The 23,281-nt window shown below is 41.1% G+C and overlaps 1 protein-coding gene across 2 annotated transcripts in view; it reads right to left on the minus strand.

The window, feature by feature from the left end:
- The window catches only part of Morc4 (MORC family CW-type zinc finger 4), a 59,105-nt gene extending 36,831 nt beyond the window's left edge, over window positions 1-22,274 (minus strand). The window contains exons 1-8 of one of the 2 annotated variants that reach the window (XM_052736651.1): window positions 21,819-22,274; window positions 21,614-21,686; window positions 14,402-14,534; window positions 7,715-7,932; window positions 6,696-6,843; window positions 4,137-4,269; window positions 3,702-3,830; window positions 915-1,034 (exon numbers count right to left, since the gene is read on the minus strand). In XM_052736651.1, coding sequence (XP_052592611.1) covers window positions 915-1,034; window positions 3,702-3,830; window positions 4,137-4,269; window positions 6,696-6,843; window positions 7,715-7,932; window positions 14,402-14,534; window positions 21,614-21,686; window positions 21,819-21,920 — 1,056 coding nt within the window. In that variant the 5' untranslated portion in view covers window positions 21,921-22,274. Of the gene's footprint in view, window positions 1-914; window positions 1,035-3,701; window positions 3,831-4,136; window positions 4,270-6,695; window positions 6,861-7,714; window positions 7,933-14,401; window positions 14,535-21,613; window positions 21,687-21,818 lie in introns of those variants that run through there. The other variant, XM_052736644.1, reaches the window with a different exon arrangement.
- Window positions 22,275-23,281: the final 1,007 nt, after the last annotated feature.

Here is a 23,281-nt window from a genome sequence, read left to right on the forward strand (position 1 = left end):
AGCAAGATTACATACTAACGTTCTGCAGAACTGAAATGAAACTTCATTTAAAAATTAGAGGTGTGATTTAATCACCACACGAATCTTATAACATAGGCATTTCTACACATATATAGGCCACCAAGGAACAACCAGAGTCAGAGGTGAAGCCCAAGAGATTTGGGGGTTTTAAAGCTTTCTGTACTCCTTACTAGAATCAAGGAGGAATTCAACTGACACATAACCAGGAGTTGTTTAAAGGTGGTAAAACAAGAAAACCCAAGTTCTCGCAGTTAGCTAGCCTGGGGCTTCTATCACTGTCCTACTATTTGCTATGCTTCAACCATCTAATCTTCAAAACAGGGACAAAACGGTTACTTGTAGAAATCACTTCTTTAGAGGATCATTAAACATCAAAGACAATGGTAGCATCTGTGTAATTTGGCTTATGAAATATTTCATATCATTTATCACACTTACTTTCTTTTAATCCTCTAAATTGAAAGGAAGATAAAGAAAACAATTTCTACTTTACTAGCATAGAAATCGAACCTCAAAGGAATTACTTGATTTATCCAGAAATGTAACTTATAAATAGAAAACCCAGGGCCCAAGTCTTGATTTTCAACCACTAAATTGTATGACCCTCCCAATATACTTTATTTTCTCCATAAGATAATAATTAGTTATCTGACATGTTAATAAGCTGATACACACGGTGTGGCTGGTATGACTGAACTCTGCTCCTTATGAACAGAGAACTAGTTTTTTCCACATAGAACACCTGAAATATTGATCCAGAATTTCAGTATCAGAATCTAGCAATTGTCATGAGATGGGGCTGAGAACCATTAATGAATCTATCTTCCCAGCAATTTAAGAGTCTCTTCCCATTCTTTGCAAGCCCCTATGACAAAACCACATTAAGCACTCACCTTTAACTGGCAGCCCACCTTCTCAAAGGCCTTGATAAGGCGGTTGTTATGATACATCATTATTCCAAACTGGTTATGATATTTGCAAGAGAATCCAAATGTGATTTTCACCTGCTTATTCTGAGAAGAAAATCATTAAGGAGACAAATACCAGAGGCTTCAGGAGAAAGATAAGTATTATATTATAGAAAACAAAAAACAAAAAAATGCACCAAGTGTCACTGCATATGAATGGACAAACTTTCTAGAAGGCATTTAAAAACGCAAGCAATCTCATGCTTCTCTCTCTCTCTCTCTCTCTCTCTCTCTCTCTCTCTCTCTCTCTCTCTCTCTCTCTGTCTCTCTTGGTTTTTTGAGACAGGGTTTCTCTCTGTAGCTTTGGAGCCTTTCCTGGAACTCACTCTGTAGCCCAGGCTGGCCTCGAACTCACAGAGATCGGCCTGCCTCTGCCTCTGCCTCCTGAGTGCTGGGATTATGGTTTTTTTTTTTGTTTTTGTTTGTTTGTTTGTTTTGAGACAGGGTTTCTCTGTGAAACTGTCCTGGCTGTACTGGAACTCACTCTGTAGCCCAGGCTGGCCTCGAACTCACAGAGATCCGCCTGGCTCTGCCTCCCAAGTGCTGGGATTAAAGGCGTGCGCCACCACTGCTTGCTCTACTTTTTTGGCTGCCACAATGTGAGCTAGCTACTCTGCTCCACCATCTCTTTCTTGCACAATGGACCAAATCTCTGAAAGCATGCGCTAAAATAAATCTTTCTTTCCTTAGTTTCTCTAACTAATGGTCACAGAAAAAAAAAAAAAACTTACTCAGTCTCTGTAAACGACAGGCTATGTACATTATACCATATGATAAATGGGTCAGGTACCATGGAAAACATGACAGAATTGGTAAGCCAAGTACTCTAATATATGACTCAGAACATACAAAGTTTTGGGGCTCTAGGAACTCAAGACAAACTTCAAACGAGACCTTATTCCAAAACAACAACAAAAAAAAAAAGACAAAACTTTCCCAAATAAATCAAAATTCTCACACTATAAAACTGACATTTTAAAGATAGTGACTGTCAAATATTTTGTGCTGTACACTTTTAAAATTTTCAGTTTTGGGCTGAGGGTACATTGTGGGAGGAAATGCATGCAATCTGTATGGAGAGCACAGAGAGGGGTAAAGGTGGTTTTTTTGATGACCGAGGAACAAAGAAATCAGTATCGATTACCTTTTTCTGCAGTCATCTCAGGGAAATAATTCCAGTGTTTGGGGGTCTCATTTTAGCCATGCCAACAATGACTCTGTTTAACTAAATTGTCGAATGAGAAGGTAACTGGATTAATAGAAAGGGGGCTGAGATAAATACAGAATACATTCACTGAAGTTGGCCTGATAGAAACCCACAACAATAAGAAGCCACACTCAGGAAAGGGACACATTGTAAAACAGAAGTTGGAAAACATGCAGTTGGAGGGGCTCTGCTAAACGTACAGCACTATGACCCTAGCCTACATAAGGTGAAGTTAGAAACAATTTTCTCACTTGCTAGCTCTGACTCTAAGATGGGCTTGTCTAGGGCTTTAAAAGCAAATTTCCTAGTAGAGAAGGCATGTGTTTCCAAAAGGGGGAAAAAAAATCACTATGAGTAATAATGACACAGTTTATTTTAAATGAGCAATTTCTAATTGTGCCAGTAGGAAAAAAAAGATGAAGTAAAAGAATGTCTTTGATTTTAAAAATGCAGGGAATGTGTCTATAGAGCCAAGAGTTGTATTTTTGATTACTAGAAAATAAAAAAGCTAGGCCGGGCGGTGGTGGCGCACGCCTTTAATCCCAGCCCTCAGGAGGCAAAGGCAGGCGGATCTCTGTGAGTTCGAGGCCAGCCTGGGCTACAGAGTGAGTTCCAGGACAGGCGCAAAGCCTGTCTCGAGGGAAAAAAAAGCAAGTTTTCATAAATACTTGAGTTCTCAGTCTTCTGAAGTCTAGTTTTTTCCCCTTAAAACGCCACCAATGAAGATGGTTAATTAGCATAGTTCATCTCCAGATTGTCCCTAGTTTCTGAAATCCACTGACAGCGCAATGAGGGGTAGAAAATGAGCAAGTGCTCTCCTAGGTGGCTGTCATGAAAAGGTCCCAGGAAATCCATGTTGAGCTTGTTAGTGATTCATCTCCTCCTAGAAATACCTTTCCTTTCCACTAGCTACTCCATATCCAAGTCTAAACCTGGACCTAGTACAACATAAGCTGTAAGATGAACAACTCCAACTAAAACTTTTTAATCAAATGTAATGGGAGTATCTATGGATGGGATTCTCAAATCTGGCTGCTCACTGGCATACACTGAGGATTTAAAAACTAATATCTCCAATAAAAAAGATTTCAAAGCCAGGTGTGGCAGCATATAATTGTAATCTTAGCACTCAGGAGGCTGAGGCAGGAGGATCACCTCAAGTTAAAGGCTAGCCTGTGCTACACAATGCATTTCAGGCCAGTATGGAATACTGTGAGAAGCCCTGTCTCAAAATAAGTAAATAAATAAGTAAAACAATAATAGATTTTAAAATTGATTGAGCCAGTCTTCAAAATCACATGACTCTTATTTAGTAGTCTGCAGTCAGTTTCGGATAAAACCAGTGCACCGACACTTAAAACATTCTTCTTTCAAGGGTAGTGTTGCAGCACCCAATTTTGGATGTTTTAGCACACGATTTTGAATTGGAATAAGGCAGGGTTTGGGCTGTGGACCAATAGAGAGATTTACTCCAGAATGAAGTAGTCAGCTGCATGTAAGGATACCGTGAAGGGAGATTTATATATATCATGTTCCACATCAGCAAGGCTCTTAGCAATCATCTGGGTAGTCACCTTCTTTTGCCGCAGAAAAATCTTCATCCGGGGCTTCATATATAGAACACTACAAAATGCCTATAGATTCATGAATGGAAAATTGTTATGCATATTGCCAATTCTACAGCTATCTCCCCAAAACATCACTAGCCAACTGAGCCTAGGCTTGGCCAATATTTGGCTCAGTTTCTATACTTTTTCACAATACGTTAACTGCCATTTTGAGAGGAAGTGGCTATATTAACTAAACTGCTTCAGTGTAGATGGTGAACATGAATCCCAGCAGAGTATCATCTCTGCACTCCTGCACTTCAGTTCTGTATACAGTGTTTTCATGTTATAGGAAATTGTACTTCCCACTGCTGAAGGACTATTCTTACTCACTCGTAAGGAATACTCTGTTTCTGGCAGCTCGGAGGTAACACCACTGATGTCTTTTTCTTCAGCATCAAAGTCTGATACCAGGATATCATATTGATCTGTATCAAAGTCCAGCTCAGACTTTCCATCTTTGTTTCTAAGTATAAGAGACAAGCACCAATTTAAAAACTGGCTCCAATGCACATGGAGGGGGAGGGGGTGCATTAGGAACCAAACAGAAATGAAATATAAACCAATACTCAGGTGTATGCTGCTTCCCCTGTCTACCACTCCAAAGGAACTACGAACTATGAAATTTGAGGATCACACAATATCTAAGTTGCTCCTATTCTAAATCAATCTACCCTGTTTCATAGTGTTGGTGATGCCAGGTTCATAAGGAAAGAAAAGAAGGAATATGAAATATCTGTGATCTGATGAGTCGAATGGATGTCAGCTTCCCTCAAAGCAAGATCTTAAATATCAGCTTTGTGGGTGCTGCTGAAGATGTCACTAAATATCACTTTTTCCAACTGAATGAACGTATTAATCCAAATCAATTTCTGCTGACTTCAGCAGCAAGATATGAACTAATAAGCTACCAGGATTTCTCCAGATGTAGTCCTATGTCTTTTCTCCACTAAGACTTGGTCTATGTATCCCAGACTGACCCAGAAATTACTATATAGACTAGGCTGGCCTCAAACTCAGAGAAATCCACCTACCTCTTCTTCTGAAGTGCTGTGATTAAAGGCATGCACCATACACAGACACACACAGACACACACTACTACTATCTACTACTACTACTACAGAACATCATCTATTTTCTAGTCCCCTGAAATATGGAAATATAGTGTCCATATAGTAACACTGGGATCCCTTTCATACAGATCTTTCTTATTCTCAGTCTTTCTTGACTACTCAGCTTTCAAAATACTTGAAAGGCTACTTCCCTTCACAACCATAGACAACCTCACCATTCAATATCGGGGGGAAAACCATAAAGGATCACCTTTGTTCCTGGGGAAAAATCCTTAAATTTGTTTTTTAAAAGATGAGTTACAGAGACAATCTCTGTATGGGAACAATAGTTTTCAAAAGTTATTCTGTGGAACAGTAGTCCCTAGATATTCTTAAATAAGGAAAAGAGGAATAAAAGTTATGTGAGCAAATAAAGTTGAGAAACTCATAGCCTGTAGAGAGCCACCTCAAGCTCTAATGTCAACCTCCTTCACACTCCAAGCTCAAGTTCAGAGTTGCTACACTGAAAACTTACCTTCATTCCCAAAGCCGGCCAGGGTCCATTGTGGCAAGCAGCGTGTATAAAGCCCACCCCACAAGAAATTGTAGCCTGGATTTTCTTGATAACTGTGATTGTTAATATCCTAGCCTACTCTAGTACAATCACTCTGAAGGAGGTCCCTATCTTCCCTGCCCCTCACCTTCGCCATCCAAGAAAAAAAAAGGTCTGGAAAAGCATTTTTTAAAAACTGGGATACAGAGAAACCCTGTCTCAAAAAACCAAAAACAAAAAAAAAAAAAAAAAAAAACAAAACCAAAAAACCAAAAAACCCCAAAAAAACAACAAACACAAAAAACAAACAAACAAACTGGATACAGTAATACTGTATCACTCTATTAAATATTAGCACGTCAATGTGTCTGAAAATTCTTTCAACTAAGCAGTATAATAGGCTTTAAGGAAGCTTTATTCAATGTTATTTGACCATTCAAACTTTTAAGTATAGCTGAGAAACAATGCACAAAGGAAAATGTGTGTTTAATATGTGTAAATCATTGAAAATAACACAGCAAAACAGTTCCTGGTTATACAAATTATATCATTAAGGTTTTCCCAATAGGGCATATGATCCCTCCTTACTTTTTATTTTTAGTTATAATTACAGTGTCTGCATAAACCAGTGTTCTTTTAATATATATACTTCACCCAGCTAATTAGAAAAGTGCTTGACATATAGAGAAAAAAATGAACATATTCACAACTGCTCTATTAAACAGATAAGTAATCATTCAATGCTATATGAAAAGTTTTTAGAGTTTCTGTGTTAAAGCTTTAATACACTCTTAGATATATTCTATTTGCCATGCCAAAATTAAAAGATGCATCATAGACTTTCTCTTGATTGCTGCATTAGCTTTAGCTTTAAAGTTATGATCTTAATACAACTTCATTATAGTTAAAACTGATCTGCTTCAAAGATTTTTGTCTATTCCAAGCTACTCTAAAAGTATGACTACAGAATTTCTTATTTTTAAATTATCATGTGTATTTCACTATAATCTTTCTTATTAATTCATTTTAATTGGCCAATGCATAAAATATCCATCGTCTGCCAATCTTAAAATAATGTCAATGTTCTACAGCCTTGGGCTATGCATATTTTCACCTTATATATACATGATCTTATCAATGAGAACCACTATTTCAATAGAATCAAGGACTTTACAGAGAGGTAACTTTCTCAGTATCTATCCAATCTAATCTAGAAAAGAGTATCAAAATTCACCCTGTCATACGATGTTGGCTTATTAGAATCTAACACCCCTGTGATACTATACCTGCGGACATTCCAAATGAGAACACGGGTGCCTTTTTTCCCTGGGATAGCATCGAACTGAGACAGCAGGTCTTGTTCACTGTTGAAAATTGAATAGTTCAAGATGGCCTCTAGGCTCGGCAAAGAATCTTCAGTAACAATCATTTTTTGTAAAAAACGTTCAGTCAAAGAAAAATCGCATCTTATGAGGATGGTACCAAGAAGTAAAAGTCATAATGAAACTAGCTGGGTCAAAAAAGGACATGGAAAAAAGGAGGATTAGCTGAGAAGAGGAAGAGGACCAGTGGGAGGAGCCAAGAGAGGGTGGGGTAAATATAATCTAAACACATTACATACACAAGAATGTGACAATGAAAGACATTATTATACAGTTATGTAAATTAATAACTACTATAAAAAGAGTGTCTTTGGGGTTACATGTAGACACAAAATCTACATGCAAAGGATAGGCATTACTGCTACAGAAAAAAGGAGTTGGAAAGTTGAGAAAGGTTATTTATTCAAACATCAAAGTCAGTCATACTTGCAGAATGCAGTTGCAAAGATGCAATGGAAACAAAGAAAGTCTATCATAAAAAAAAAGATCAAAGGCCAAAATGTTTAACTCTCTGGAGGCAGTCAAGTTCAATTCTTCCTGCCATACTTCTCCCATCAGAAATGAGAGGCCATCCAGGTATATACGAATGAACCATTCTGCTAGCAGATAAACTGGTAAATAGGACATTTCTAGGAGCATAAACACAAAGGCAGTTAGCCTTTATGGGGCAAAGGCCCTGAGAACTTTACCACAGAACAGTGTCTAGCAAAAAGGTAATTTTATAAATCAAACTGTAACAGTGAGAATTTGAACACAGAAAAAAATGTAAACTTCTGCTAATGGTCCACTATTTTAAAAAATATTTAATACAGGGACATTTCAGTTACTTTTGAGATATCTGAATACCTCTTTAAACATAAAAACTTATTTGAAATAGTCAGACTAATATTTAATCAATTACTCTCCATTTCTAGGAAGGATATTGCTTTGCTGGCTGAATGGGACAATTGGGACAATGACTGCCTGGGCCTGGATACACTCCAGGTAGGTCTGTGACAGAAGTCCGACAGCGAGAGTATTTCCATTCTTGGTGAAGACAAGAGCATCTTTTCCTAGCCGCATGGAACCCGACTTGAAACCATTACCAAAGACCCCGATGGGACACTGGCTCTTCTTTATTACTTTATCTGTAAAGCCAAAGCTGAAATTACAGAAGAAAAAAGAAATGAGCAAGGTAAAAAGCATCCTAAAACAGTTAGCAGAGAGAATGGTTAGATTATACATGCAGAATAGCAACAAGTTCTGTTTTCACTCTTTTTGGTCCTTCCAGGCAAAACATAGGAAATTACGATTGGGCTATGAGACCAATTTTCCAGTGTGGCTTGTGTGTACTTAACCATTAAATGGTTCTATATGCCAGAGTCACACTTGGTAAATGAAATGCTCCTACTGGCTAACATAACAGTAGGAGCCAGGGAAGGCCTTGCACAGCTGCCTTTCTCGTTTAGCTAAATCAGCCCTGACTGCTGTGAGTTGGGACTATATGAAAAGAGTTGTTACCTGGAGAGGGTCATACAAGTACCGGTGGTGCTAAGTGAGGTACTTGGACTAAGCACTGTCTCATCTGGTCACATCGCCCTCTAAAAATCTAAGAGATCATTTATCTTGACAATTCCAACTCCCCACCCAAAGGAGAACCCTCCTCATTCTAAGGCTCTGTTCCATCTGCTGGGACAGTTCACTGGAGTGCTGCCAAGGGATAAAAATAGGTAGTTCTGCCTGTGGATATCTGCAAACAGCTGCAGCATAAAGTCTCTCTTGTTCTATTAAAGGCCTCTCACTGAGTCACCTCAGCAAACTCTGCAGCCTCTTGTCGTCAGCTTATTCTGAGTCAAAATCCTTCCCTTTCTTATGTTTTCCATTTGGGTACTCAGATACACATCCAAATAACAGAATACAAAAGTATTTAAACATGTGACGCCTACAAAATGATCTCCTTCTTGTATCCTCCACCACCACCACCACCACAAATAACACTAATTTTGAGGATTGTGTATCTCCAGATTGCCCGATTTCACAACGATGTATACTGCCATTAGTTAAACATTTATTGAGGCCCAATGAGTTATGTGTTATGCTAAGCACTGGAGACAAAACTCTTAACACAACTGATAAGATTCTTGCCCTCAAACTGATAGCTGACAGGATTTCATGTATTACAGATTAGCTGCTTCTCCAGTATCAGTGAAAGAGACACTGTCTCCACATGGCACAGCTGAGCAGGTTGGTTCTGGCCTTACTCTTTCCAGTGGGAAGAGGGCTCAACTACCTAGTTTCCATTTCCAGAAGACTGTGGTTTTGTGTTTACCACCTAATAAAAGGGACCAGTTTTCAGTTTTCTGTTATAGGATGTTACGTAACAATGTACTGATGTTCCCTAGGTCTCTGTGCATCCTACCAATAAATCTAATGTGAGATGAAAACAATTTTCAGGGAAGTGGTCCTCTGAAAAGAGAACACTGAGTTAACATCATGTTTGGGCCTTAATGATTCCAGGAAGTAAGGCTTACAAGCTGATAAGATTCTGATATTTTCATTCCTCTCATAGAAGAGCTGGCTGGAAAAGACAAGGTCATTAGGAAGATAAAGTTACAGTCTCTGTAAAATACATCAATTATAAAGTAATATTCGATCTTTAATTTTAAACTGACTCTAGGATTCACTCTGAGAACTGGAGTGTACTGTTCCTTATCTGTACTCCAGATCTAATGACATGTCTAAAATTCAGAGCTCTTCATAAACAGGCCTTTTACCTGCCACATGAAATGAATTGGTATGGTCATTTGGATTTATTTTTTTCTAATATCGCAAAACTTTCAATTGAATAGTCAAGGGAAAGTGGTACAACAGGCAAACTGTCAATCTCTTCTTTTCCAGTCCCCTCTAGCGTCTGTCACTATTTCCCCCTCCACGTGTATAGATCCTTGTATTAGCTACCATAAGGAGATGGGATGATGCTATGAGGTTGAAAAGGTAAGAAACAGGACAGTCAAAACTAGGGTGGAAACGGATAAAAGGAAGCAGAAGAGAAATGGAAGCTCTAGACTTTGTTCTATTACTAACTCTTCCATGAGCTCTAGTTTGCCAAAGGTCCCATGTCAAGTATTCTATTTAACTGCAAATACCTAATTCAAGAGCGCTCACCATACTTTATAATAGAAACATGCAAGTTTATATAGCTTTCAATAGCTCAAATGATTTCAGAAAAGCTATCTTGGCTTAGATGGTTCATCTTCACTGAGTCAATCTTGTTCTATCCTCTCCTGTAACAGATACCATTATTTATACACCAAGGGACTTGCAGACTGCCACTCCCGATGGACTACAAGAACACAGCAATTTCCTCTTGAATACCCTTAAGATGTCAGGAATCTAGATTCTGGAGAGAGAAGTTTAAATTGGGTTGCAGACCAATGAAATATACCTTAACAAAACCCCAGGGAGCCGGGCGGTGGTGGCGCACGCCTTTAATCCCAGCACTCGGGAGGCAGAGCCAGGCGGATCTCTGTGAGTTCGAGGCCAGCCTGGGCTACCAAGTGAGTTCCAGGAAAGGCGCAAAGCTACACAGAGAAACCCTGTCTCGAAAAACCAAAAAAAAAAAAAAAAAAAAAAAAAAAAAAAAAAAAAAAAAACTCCAGGGAAATACATGAGTAGGTATGTGTGTGTTTATTTCCTACATATAGTGGTGGTGTAATATGTACTCTAAGTGGCTGAAAGACTGATAAGCAGGCTGATACTCTCTGGCTGGCTGCTGTTTTGGAGCAGACCTACTATGCTATGTGATTCTGAGCAGAGGCAGTAAAGGCCTTCAATCTGTGGCTTTGAGCTTCTTTTTAATCCTTGTCCTTTGGAAAGAGGCTTTCCACCTTGCTGGGAAAGGCTGCTGAATGGTATATACTGATTCACATACTATCCAAAAAGCCCAAAAGGCCTTTAAAAAAACTGAATGAAAGATTTTCTTTGATTTAGTTTTGTTCTTCCCCTTGAGGTGCTGGGAGTAAACACAAGACTTTCACATGCCAGGCAAGTGCTCAGAGGAACTACCTATTCAGCGCAGACTTTCCTTTTTTAGTTTAATTTTCATGGGTTTCTGTGTTTATGAAAGAAACTGCTCCTTCAGTTACACACCCTAGTTTATCAGCCTGAAAACAGGAAGAGTAGCATAGTGAGTCACAAAAACAGGCACAGGATACCAATAAATGTCAGAGGTCAAACAGAATGGCTATAGGCTTAATACTTTTGCATACTTTGCCCAACGACTTCTATTATTTTTTCCAAATACAAAATAAATATGTCACAAAATGAAAAATAGAAAAAATACTTTATACAGTAATAATATTCAAAACTACCTCTAAAGTTTAGAGTGTTTTTTTTTCTTCAAAAATTGGAGTGGGCTAGGGCTATAGAGACCAGAAAGAACAGTACTTGCTGGTCATATACAAGGCATTGCTAGAAAAACAATTGTGGGAAGTGAAGTCTTGGGTTGTATGGATTAGACTAAATGATCTCCTTTAAATAAATGATCTCTTTTAGCTAATTCCCATTTATTCTGAGAGACAATCACAAGTAAAATCCAGAATACACACTACATTAAGTACTCATTAACAGAGTTTTTTAAAATTAAGTTTTAAATATAAAAAAACAAACTCTCTGTGAAAATCAGTGGCAAACATGTTTTGTGTGACAAGAGAAACTGCTATGGCTATAGGAGTTTCTGCCTATTTGGCTTCTTTGGGAAGGGCCCACATTCTGAATGGATGATACGGATCCTTCATGTTTTGTTTCAAATGTCTCAGTAGGCAAAGGCGCTTCCACCAAGACCGAAGGCCTGAGTTCAATCCCCAAAACATGTGACAGAGGAGAGTGCCAACTACTGTAAGCTGTCCTCTGCATTCCACACACAGGCACCCCCCCACACACACACACGTAAGTGTGTGTAAGTTATTCTTTGTGTAGTTTTTTAAAACATTCATAGGCTAGACTAAATTTCTTCTGTCAACTGTTCTCAAAGAAATTGCACTCTTTTTCCTACCACTTACCTCTGGGTGGAAGAGCCTACTTATCCGTAGCAGTAGCCAACTTCTCTTTTTCGCTATACTGTCAACACTTCTAGAGCAAAGATCATATCCGTCTAGATTACCACTGGCTTCTGATTCATTCATTCATTCATCCATTCATTTGGTAAGAATTTACTGAATGAATGAATTTGGAACAAAACTTGTGATTATTCTTTAAAAAAAGATTTTATTGATTTTTATTTTATGTAAATAGGTGTTTTACCTGCATGCATGTCTGCATATCACATGCATACAGTGCCCACAGAGGCAAGAAGAGGGTGTCAGTCAGGTCCACTGGAACTGGAGTTAAAGACAGTTGTGAGCTACCATGTGGGTGCTGGGAATTGAACCCAAGTCCTCTGGAAGAGCAAACAGGGCTCTTAAACACTGAGCCATCTCTTGGGGCCCTGAAATTATTTTCAAATCATTCTCTTCTTCCCTTCTTTCTTATATCTGTCTCAACTTTCACATATATAGTTGCACAGAACAAAATGGAAGGTGTTTAGGTTTGCTGGGCCTACTGTTTGATGCCCATGTAACTGGGATAAGGTGGTGTGGGTGAAGTCAGTAAGGTAATTAGCAGGAGCTAGGGAGGTGACTCAGTGAGTAGGCTGCTTGATGTGTGAGCAAGAGGACCTGAGTTTGGGTCTCCAGCACCCACATGAAACCCTATACTGGACAGAGCATGCCTGTAACCCCATCATCGAGGAGGTGGAAACAGGGATATGTGGGGATTGCTGGCAAGCTCGTGTAGCTAAAGGTAAACCCCAGGTTCAATGGGAGACCCTGTTTGGGACAAAAAGGTGGAGAGTAATTGAGGAAGACATCTGACATCAACCTCTAGCTTTCACGCATGGACATGCATGTATGTGCACACAGATACACAAAATACAAAAACATGTACATACATATAAAGACATACAAAAACAGGTGACCAGCAATTTTAGAGAAATGTTGTAATACAGAATTAGACATAAATATTATAATTCTATCCTATCTAAATTGTCTTCTTTTTAGTATGTATTATTAATGTCAGGGTATAAAACTGATGCTGCGGATCATAGAATCAAACCAACTCTCTAGCTCTACATTCACCACATACTGGATATATATTCTAGAGCTTTCCCTGAGTTTTTGTTTGCTCTGTTTTGTTTTGGCAAAGCTTCGTGGCACAGACAATCCTAGAACTCTCAATACCCCTAGCTTTTTCTCCCAAGTGCTCAGATTACAGGCATGCACTACCATACCTGGCACTCAAAAATTCTTCTAACTAAGAGAGACTAAGCTACTAAGGGCTGGAGAGGTAGTTCACTGGTTAAACACACCAGCTGTTCTTCCAAAGGACCTAGGTTCAATTCCTAGCACACATACGGCAGCTCACAGCTTTCTGTAGGTCCTGCTCCAGGGTATCTGAGACATATACATGTAGGCAAAACACGTATACACATAAAACAAAATATTTTTTTAAAAAAAGAAAGACTAAAGTAAAAGATATATAGACTTCTGGGTAGTAAAACACAACCATTTACTTTGACCAAATTTCATTTGTTTCTTTGAAGGAATAAAGGGAGTTCCCTATAAACAGCTACTAATTCAGAAAACTTTCCAATAAAACTACAACACAATGAATTTGTTTTCCGTTTTGGGGATTCTGAGCCCTTTCCCTTCTGGTCAGCACAGCTCCATTGTTACCCACATTTTACATGCTCTAGTTCAGGAAGCACATGGAGAGTTAACAACCACATCTGCTAAAAAGGAAAAAAAGAAGGAAAGGGTTGAAGAAACACCCAGCTTGCACCAAGTGATATGGGAAGACAATAAAGCACAAACATTCTCAACCACCAACGTTTAAAAATAATGAAATGAACTCGCTATGGCAGTATGAATCTATCTTCAGCTTCGCTGGTTAGAAAATATCCCCGCTTACCTCCACAGTTCTACGATAAAACCTTCCAAGATTACGTATGGGAATGTCTTCTATTTACCTTTCCTAGGGTTTCTTTATGCTCAGGCACCTTCACAGTTCTAACCTATGAGTCATCCCAACTCCAGTACTTGTGACTTAATGAATTTAGGTGAGTTATGAACTGGAGAAGGTAGCAGATAAATGAAGAAATTCGGGTTTTTATTTAGACCATTTTCTCTTCTTGAACTGCCATTCCCTACTCCCTACCCTTTCTTACCTTGTTAAATTTGACTCATCCTTTACATCTCAATGTGAACAGCATTCTAACTAGGAGACCTTTACAGAGCTCTGAGGGCAGATTGGGCTCTGCTGTGTACTTACCCCATGCATCTCATGTTTTCCTGTTTTTATGTGTAGAGTATTTTATTGTGGTTACTTGCTTTAATCATCTGAATTGCCAGCTAGATTCTAAGTTCCATGGAGGCAGAAATACTGTCTGCTTCACAATCAGTGTCTTGACACTAAGATATGCTTAATGAATATCCATAGGGTAAATAGAGGTAAGTTAAAACATTACAGACAAGTTATAGAGCCTTAAATAAAGTTTGTGAAGTAAAGATAACAAAATAGAATAAAGGTATTTTTACCTGAGCATCCGGTGGAGTTTGTGAGGTGTCATCCCACATCCATCATCAGTAAAGGTCAAACAAGGTTTATTCTTGACTTCCTCGACATCTATAAAGACGGTTCTGGCAGATACATCTGGATCTACAGCATTATCTGCAAAAGGTAGAAATATGTGATACCAGAACCCCCCCCTTTACAATAATCTATCAAAATCTCCAGTTCAGTACTAACGTACCTACATTTGTCTTGAATTCCTTCCTATGGATATCACAGAAGATAAGCAAGGAGGCATTAACAGTGGTGCCCTTACTGAGTTATGGGAACAGCGGGCATGATGGCAGATGGAGCCGTGAAGCTGATTTCTAGGTCTCACATAATGGATGATCCTGCAATCTGACTTTCTCCTTACAAAAGTCGGGGTCTATGGGAAAATGTACTATTTTCAAAGCATTTTGCTTTGATTTGGCTTTCCTACCTCTCGCCTCTCAGCCATTTTACAGCTCGTGAACACAGTAAAAGGTATATAAAGTGAACAAGTTGAAACAGCAGTTTGGGTAAAAAAAAATGGGTATCTTATGCACATTACTTTTTCTTTGTGAAAAAATTATCTTCTGCTTTTTGATATCTGGTCTCCATAGCAAGTTCTAGGACAACCAGAGATACATAGTAGAGGGACTCTGTCTCAACACACACACACACACACACACACACACACACACACACACACACACACACACACACAGAGAGAGAGAGAGAGAGAGAGAGAGAGAGAGAGAGAGAGAGAGAGAGAGAGAGAGAGAGAGAGAGAGGTGTTTTTGCTATCCCTGTTTATAGTTATAAAGACCTCAAGGAGTCAGAGGTGAAAATTAAAACATTTAATTGCCTGCTTAAATCCCAGCAATGGCAGCAAGCCTGTTTAGAGAGAAATAGTGATTCTGCTGCTTTTCTCTGTGTTAAATGTGAAGCTGTCTAGCCCTTGAAATGGAGAACTGAATTAATGTAGAAAATTGCATAGAAATTTCCATGGTTCCTCCTGAAGTACATCTTCACAAACGGCTACTTATTTTCAAACTTAACCATAGTAAATGTGTCATGTCCTCCATGATAGAGAGTACCACTATCTGAAAGGCCACATCTATCACCATAGGCACCAGTTTACACAATCATTAACTGATGTGGATTACTAGTCTCATTAGGGTTCACTAGCCCTGTTAGAAGTACATTCTATACAAATGTTGGATAGTACTATTGTTTGGATATGGTTTGTCCCCTAAAGGCTTATGTGCTGGAAACTGTCTCTGGTGTGGTGAAGAGATTGCAGAACCTTTAAGAAGCAAAGTCTAGTACAAGATAATTAGGTCACCAAAGATGCTACCTTGGAAGGGACTAACACTGTTACATATGAAAGGATTGAATTAGTTTCCACTAAAATGGGTTGTTTCAATCCAAGGCCACCCTGTGTGTTTGGCTCCTTCTGCACATGTCCAGCTCTGTTTTGACTTCTTCTCTGGTACATTATGATGCCTTGTGATGCAGCTAGGGGGCCCTTTCAGGGATGCTGGCATGATGCCATTTGGACGTTCCAGGCACTAGAATCATGATTCAAATAAACTTCTTTATTTACCATGCGTTTATGCTTGGGCATTTTGATATAGTGACATAAAATGGACTCACACAACTAGGTACCTAAATCATTTCTATTTCTACTAGTTCTTTTTAATCAACAGAGACCTTCCTTTCTATATATCCTTACTTCTCTTTCTGACATTCTATATGGCTTTACTGATACCATATAGGTGGGCTGAGATAGCCACGTGGGGTCCTGATCACATACTTGTATCAATACTGTTGATAAAATCATGTCATTTCTCCATTGGGAACATCTCTTACAATCACAAGTATTACACTGACTCAAAATACACATTTTTTACAATATAATTATCAGTATCAGTTACAACCACTTAGATGTGTGGAATGTCTGCCAAAAAAAATGAGACGCAGATTAATTTCAAGTGACACAACACTGTTGCCAGTCATTGATAAAACTGTCACTGGCTGCAATCTGAAAAAAAATCTGGACAGCTCCAGAAAGGGTTATGAGGCCTACTATAGTCAATCTATAAAATCCAAGTAGGACCTAAGCCCCATATAAATGTGGCAATAGTAGTGGGGCTACATTTGAGCAGAAGTTAGGGGCTGGTAAGCAAAGGTAGCATTAACAGAAATGTAGTTCTTTACTTTGTAAGAGGCAGGGTTTTTTTTTCTCCCGTAATCAGAAGGACCTAGCATTTTACATCTGTCAGCATTCAGGAAATTTTACTTGGCATGCAGGCTCTTATCAGTCACTCCTGCTGGTAGACAGCCAAAGCCATTGAGACCAATACAACTTGTCAACCAGCTGGATAGCATTTATACATGGAAAATGATGAATATCAGGGACTTTTTCCTAATACTTTATGGACCTTCACAATTCAAACACACAATACATGCTGACTCCAATTACACACATGTACTGGGACATGAAGTGTATCAGTTTATGGGCCTCTAACAAAATCATTTCTATTTTTCTCATTTATTTATTTGTTTGTTTGTTTTATAGGAGTGTACCAAAGAATCTGAAGAGAGGCAGTTCATGAGTTACATAGTGGCTGTCTGGAGCAGTCAGGCATGAGCTGAGGGTTCATGAAGGACAGAGAATATGGGGCCCAAGAGAGGTCCGAGTCAGACGGAGCATCAGGAAATTGAGATCAGTGGGCATGGACTGGCAAACGGAGCTTTGCACTTACTTTCTGGTTCCATGCGGCCTTTCATGAGGCCTCCACATCTGAAAGTATAGCAACATCATCAGCCCATGGATGAACCTCCACGGTGCTAACAAGACAAGCAGTTTCAACCCTACCCCATGTTGTTCAGCACTGTAAGAATAGGCCAACATGTAGAATATCCTATCACATCTCAGGGAATCGATCTTCGAGCCCAGTCCAGCCCATTTAGACCGTGAACAGATATAAGAGAACGCTTCCTCCTCTACCTAGTAGCTAGATGAGAGCTGTCCTATCTTCATTTGTCTAGTTTGGATTCACAATTCCATACACTAACAGTCTTACCTCTCCTGTCTCGGTTTGTGTCATCCCTCAGTGACAGGGTCCTAGCTCCACCTTGCCTTTGGCTACCAAGTTACTTACCAAGGGACATGAGAATCCTTATAGCCTAAGCTGTTTCACACTCACCCTCTACATGATTCCTTGTCTTTTTTTTTCCTCGAGACAGGGTTTCTCTGTGTAGCTTTGCGCCTTTTCCTGGAACTCGCTCTGTAGCCCAGGCTGGCCTCGAACTCACAAAGATTCGCTTGGCTCTGCCTCCTGAGTGCTGGGATTAAAGGTGTGCGCCACCACTGCCCGGCTGATTCCTTGTCTTTTAAAACAAATTCTGTACCTGAAGACACATCTCAGAACCTGGCAGTGGCAGTGGCAGAGAAGGAGGAGCCTAACAAATCGGTCAGTGACAAGAAAGATAAAGAATGGAAGACTGCTTTGAAATAGTATTTCACAAGCCTCCTATCTGTTCCTGCTCCAGTACGTGGATGTCGGCAAGGTTGCCAGGGACAGGCTATTGCACTACAAGGCAATTTACAAATAGGTAGAAGTATAAAAGTAAGGCCATCATCTTTGGTCACAATGCCATTCACACACACACACACACACACACACACACACACACACACACACACACAGAGAGAGAGAGAGAGAGAGAGAGAGAGAGAGAGAGAGAGAGAGAGAGAGAGAGAGAGAGAGAGTGTGTTTCTACATTCAAATGGCAACTATGACTGGAGTTGGAGCTCAGTGGAATACTTGCCTGGCATGTGTGAAACCATGAGTTTGATTCCTATTTAAAAAGTCATTTTTATGGGGCTAAAGAGATGGCTCAATGGTTAAGATCAATTGCCACTCTTGCAGAGGATCCTGGCTTGGTTCCCAGGACCCACATGGCGGTTCACAAGTGTCTACAATTCCCGTTCCAGAGGATCTGACACCCTCTTCTAGCCTCTTTGGGCACCGCCCTCAGGCATGCGGTACATTTACATACATGGTAAAACACTCATCCACATAAAAAACAAAACGTTTTTTAAAGCTATTTTTAATCTCTCTCTTTCTGCTCTACACCCTCAGGCTCTGTTACATCTTGCTTTTTCTACTCTCATAGTAATTTCTCTTAACGAACAGGGTTTATTCCCTATCATCTGTATTATTGCAATAGCTTCCTAACAATCTTTAAAATCCACATCTCTAATCCCAGCACTCGGGAGGCAGAGCCAGGTGGATCTCTGTGAGTTCGAGGCCAGCCTGGGCTACCAAGTGAGTTCCAGGAAAGGCGCAAAACTACACAGAGAAACCCTGTCTCGAAAAAACCAACCAACCAACCAAACAAACAAAAAAACCAAAAAAAAAAAAAAAAAAAAAAAGAATCCACATCTCTCTTCTCCAACTCCATTCCTCCAACTCCATTCCTGTAAGATCAACTGCCCCAAAGCAGAGCTCTAACCACGAATTCTCCTTGTCAGGCCAGCAGGTCAAATGTCAAGCCTCCCAGTCACATCCTGGTTCCAGCTCACCTTTCTAACCTCATTTCCTACTTGGAATTTGAAGTAAAATGACCCGTGTTTACGCCCTGAATCTGCCTCTTACTAGACCTATGACCTTAGAAAGGTATCAAACCTCTGTTTACTCATCTTTGAAAGAAAAATACTACTAATTTCCAAGGATAAAGCTACAAGGATATTTTTGAAAGCGCTTTATAAATTCTTTTTTTTAAATTTTATTTTATAATTTAATTTAATTTTACATATCAGCCACGGATTCCCTTGTCCTCCCCCCAAACCACTCCCCATTCCCATCTCCTCCAGGGCAAGGACTCCCCTGGTGATTCAGCTCAACCTGGTAGATTCATTCCAGGTAGGTCCACTCCCCTCCTCCCAGGCTGAGCCAAGTGTCCCTGCATAAGCCCCAGGTTCCAAACAGCCAGCTCATGCACTGAGGACAGGTCCCGGTCCCACTGCCTGGGGGCCTCCCAAACAGTTCAAGCTAATCAATAAATTCTTTAAAAGTGTATAGTTTCGACTGTTTGTAAACTCCGTGCTCTAATTAAATTCAAGGACCTATAAGATATTTTTCACGCTTTTGTTCATCCACTTGTTCCTTGTGAGTGGGATGTCCCCCCGCTCACCATATCCACGTCTCAACCCTTCAAATCTTTACTCAAATGTCCCCTCCTCCACAAAGTCTTTTCTGACCCCTCTGTTCCTGATAAACTTAAGTCACTCCTCTTCTGTCTGTACTCCTACAGCACTCATGTACATCTCTGCTCATTCATCACTTTCTACATGGTTATTACAGAAACTGTAAACCTTTTCACATGGTCTGTCGCACCTATTAATAATGTGGATCTGGATTCTATCCATTTTCTACCTATCTCGGTGACTTTGTGCATAATGGGCGTTTAATACATGTTTATTAAATGAGTGATCCCCTAAAAATTAATTCAGAAGTAGAGAAAACCGTTGAAGGAAAAGCCAAAATGGAAGTTTTGGATTACCAGTTAACACTCTGATGTTCCTTTTCCCTATTAATATTTGTGACTTGATTTTTTAAAAAAAAATCTCTTTGTATATGCATGCATATAATATACACATATTTGAATTCATGATAGTAATCTTAGGCCAGGTCTATTTTTTTTTAATTTAATGCCTTAAAAAAACCATATAGTGAGCTGAGTGTAGTGGCACATGACCGCGGGCGGATACAGACAGATCTCCGTGTGCTGAAAGGTAGCCTGATCTACACAGCAAATTTCAGGTCAGCTTAGCTATGTAGTGAGACCCTGTCTCAAAAAAAGAAAAAAAAAGAAAAACAAAAGAAAATCATATAAAGTCGTTGATGTAGCTTAGTGGCAGAGCACTTGCCTAGCATTCATGAGGCTCTAGATTCAATTCCTAGCATCACCAAAAAAAAAAAAAAAAAAAAAAAAAGGAAAAAGAAGACAAATCATCAAAATTAAATTACAAATTGAAAATGCTGTTGTTTTCTCTCCTTTGTCTTTTTCAAATAAGCTACATGCACATAGATCTCATTCCACTATTCGAAGGTTCACTGTAGACATACTGAAAACCCTAAAAGATAGAGTCGCCTCAGCCTGGAAATTCAAACTACATCAATGCCACTTTCCTCCTGAACTTTCTAGATTGCAATCAGTGACCTACTATATCACATTTTGGGTTATAGCCAACCTAATCATCAAAATTCTCCATCACCTTCCAAATAACTCTTGTGGCTCTTCCCGTCGCTCACCGACATCATTACAAAAACAAGTCTCATGGCATGGCCACAGCGATGGCTTACGTACCCACTGGGGTTCATTCATGTAGCTTTGAAGCCATTTTCAAGATTTTTGTTCTGTGCTAACTAGCCCCATAAATCTGTCTCCCTTTTTCGGGTTTTTGAAATATTTATAATGTGCTTGCTTTGTGTGCTGCTGAATTTTGTGCAGAACTGCTTTTCAGAACGTTACTGCAGAAGCTGATGCAGTCAGCTCCAAGGAATCAACTGAAAATGCTTTTTACGCAAGCACCGGTGCACCCAGAGGTTAAGTCCTTAAGTCCTCCGGATTCATTCCAGCGGTGTGAGGGCGCTCGTGGACTACGGACCCAGCCCTCTGCAGTCTCAGGGAGCCAAATGCACTCGTGTCATCATCTCTTAAGAGATGTCCCATCATTCCTAGACTTTGTCTCTAAAGTTAAAGAAGTCGTTTCCAGATCTTTCCAACGACTCTACACGGTCCTCTGCACTGTTCCTTGGCCAGCTTGGGGCCCTCTGTCGGCCGCCAGCCGCCGTCGAACCCAACCGCCTCGGGGCCCGATATTTTTATGCATTGCTTTTTGATTATTAACTAAGAATCCTAAAGTGACTGGAACATCACGAACCAGACACGACTCAGGATCCCTATCAAACTCTTCATACACACCTCGCTTCCTGGGTTTTCTGGGCGAGATCTAGTCCCCCCACCCACCCACCCACCCACCCACCAGCACGAGAGAACACGGTGGCCGAGGCCCCCCAGGCCGCCCCGGGCGGACCCGCCCCACGCGCCTCGTGCATTCCTCTCGCGTCCACCGCACCACGCTGGCACCGCTGCCCCTGGCTTGCGACCCGCGGCCCCGACCCGCCCTCGCCACTCACCTAGCAGCTCCGCGATGGCACTGAAGGGTCGCGTGTGACTGCTGGAGTTGCTCTGGAGGTAGCGGGGGCTCATCTGCGGGCGAGAGAAGGTCCGGTCCCGCGTGAGGCCTCGGCCCGCCGGGCCCATCCCGCGCGCCCCCCGCAGCCCCGGGGACCCGCGCACGCTCGCGGGAGTCCGTCCCCTCGGGAGGCCCCCCAGACCTACCGTGCTCAGGCGGATCCCGAAGGCCTGCGGGACGCTGCCCGGCCGGGCCAGTCCGCCGCCCAGCGCGCCGGGGCCCGCGGGGGCCCCTCGGTACAGGAGCATTTTTTTGGCCGCCAGGATACTGGTTTGCCGCTGCCGGACCCTTCGGCCGGCTGTCCTGCACTAGACCGAGCTGTCCCCCGACTCGCAGCTGGCGGTGGCCGTCCCGGACTGGCCCTCCCTGGTTCTCACTCGCAGCTGGCGGAGGCGGGGCGCGCTGCAGCCACCTGTCCTCAGCGGGAGGGGTAAAGCCGGAGAAGCCCAGCGTCTGCCCCGCCTTGTCAGCACCTCTCCTGACCCAGGGACTGCCGGGGCTGCCCCACGGCCGTACAGAAATATGGCGATCTCCTGACAGACGCTCCTCCATCCCCGCCCCTAATTAATTCTTGGCGTTTGCCATAGGCCAGACGGCCGAGCGGGAAAAGCGCGAGGGGAGGGGGGGGATGGCGGTGCGTGGGGAGGGGCGGGAATGTGGCAAGAGGAGGGAGAGCGTGCATGGGATTTCTGGAGTCCCACTTAGGCTGCATGACTAACAGGCAGGATAAGACAAGTCTTTCAAGTTAGAAGGACTGCAGTTTTGCTATCTGGGAAGATAGCAGACCGGAGCCAAGGGAAATCATTCCAAAAGCTGCTTCGAAAGTGTATGGAAGCACCCGGAACTTTCTAGAATGCAATTGGCAAACTGCCTACCAATCCTTCAAGCATGCAGGGCGATTTTATAAAAGGAGAAACTGAATTTACTTCCTGCAAAATAGGGAATTGATTAAGTTATAGAATACATAAATTAATATACAATTTTGTGTGTTTGCACACTTGTGGTTGCACAGTGAGCACACCACTTACGTTTTAAGGCCAGACACTGAAATCTGGTGTCTCTGTGGCTGGGATTACAAGGTCGCACTACCATGCTCATGCTTGCACAGCAAACACTTTACCCAATGAGCCATCACCCAAGCCCCCAAGTAATGTGAATTTTTTATTTTAAAAAGTTTTTGTTACTGCACTTAATTATTTTGTGTGTGTTTGTGTGTCTGTGTCTGTGTGCACATGTAGAGATGAGCGCACAATTTTCAGGAGTTGGTTTTCACCTTCCCCCATGTCATGTGGGTTTAGGGATCGAACTCAGGTTGTTAGGCCTTGGTGGCAAGCACCACTGAGCCATTTCACCTGGCCCAATATTCAACTTTTAAAGGACAAGCCTGTTGTAGATGAATCTACATTTACATCTGCTGTGTTGATCAAATGAGGATGGTTAGCATGTTGCCTTCATATACTTATTTTTTTCATGTGGTGTTAGAATCACACCAGGCAAGTAACCGGCCAACTTTACCTTGTTTTTTTTTTGTTTGTTTGTTTTTTTTGGTTTTTGAGACAGGGCCTTTTAGTGGCCTAGAATTCACTAAGTTTAGGATGACTAGCCCGTG

The sequence above is a fragment of the Peromyscus californicus genome, unplaced genomic scaffold (genome assembly GCF_007827085.1).
Source record: "Peromyscus californicus insignis strain IS unplaced genomic scaffold, ASM782708v3 Scaffold_10__1_contigs__length_136768540, whole genome shotgun sequence".
Classification (NCBI taxonomy): Eukaryota; Metazoa; Chordata; class Mammalia; order Rodentia; family Cricetidae; genus Peromyscus; species Peromyscus californicus.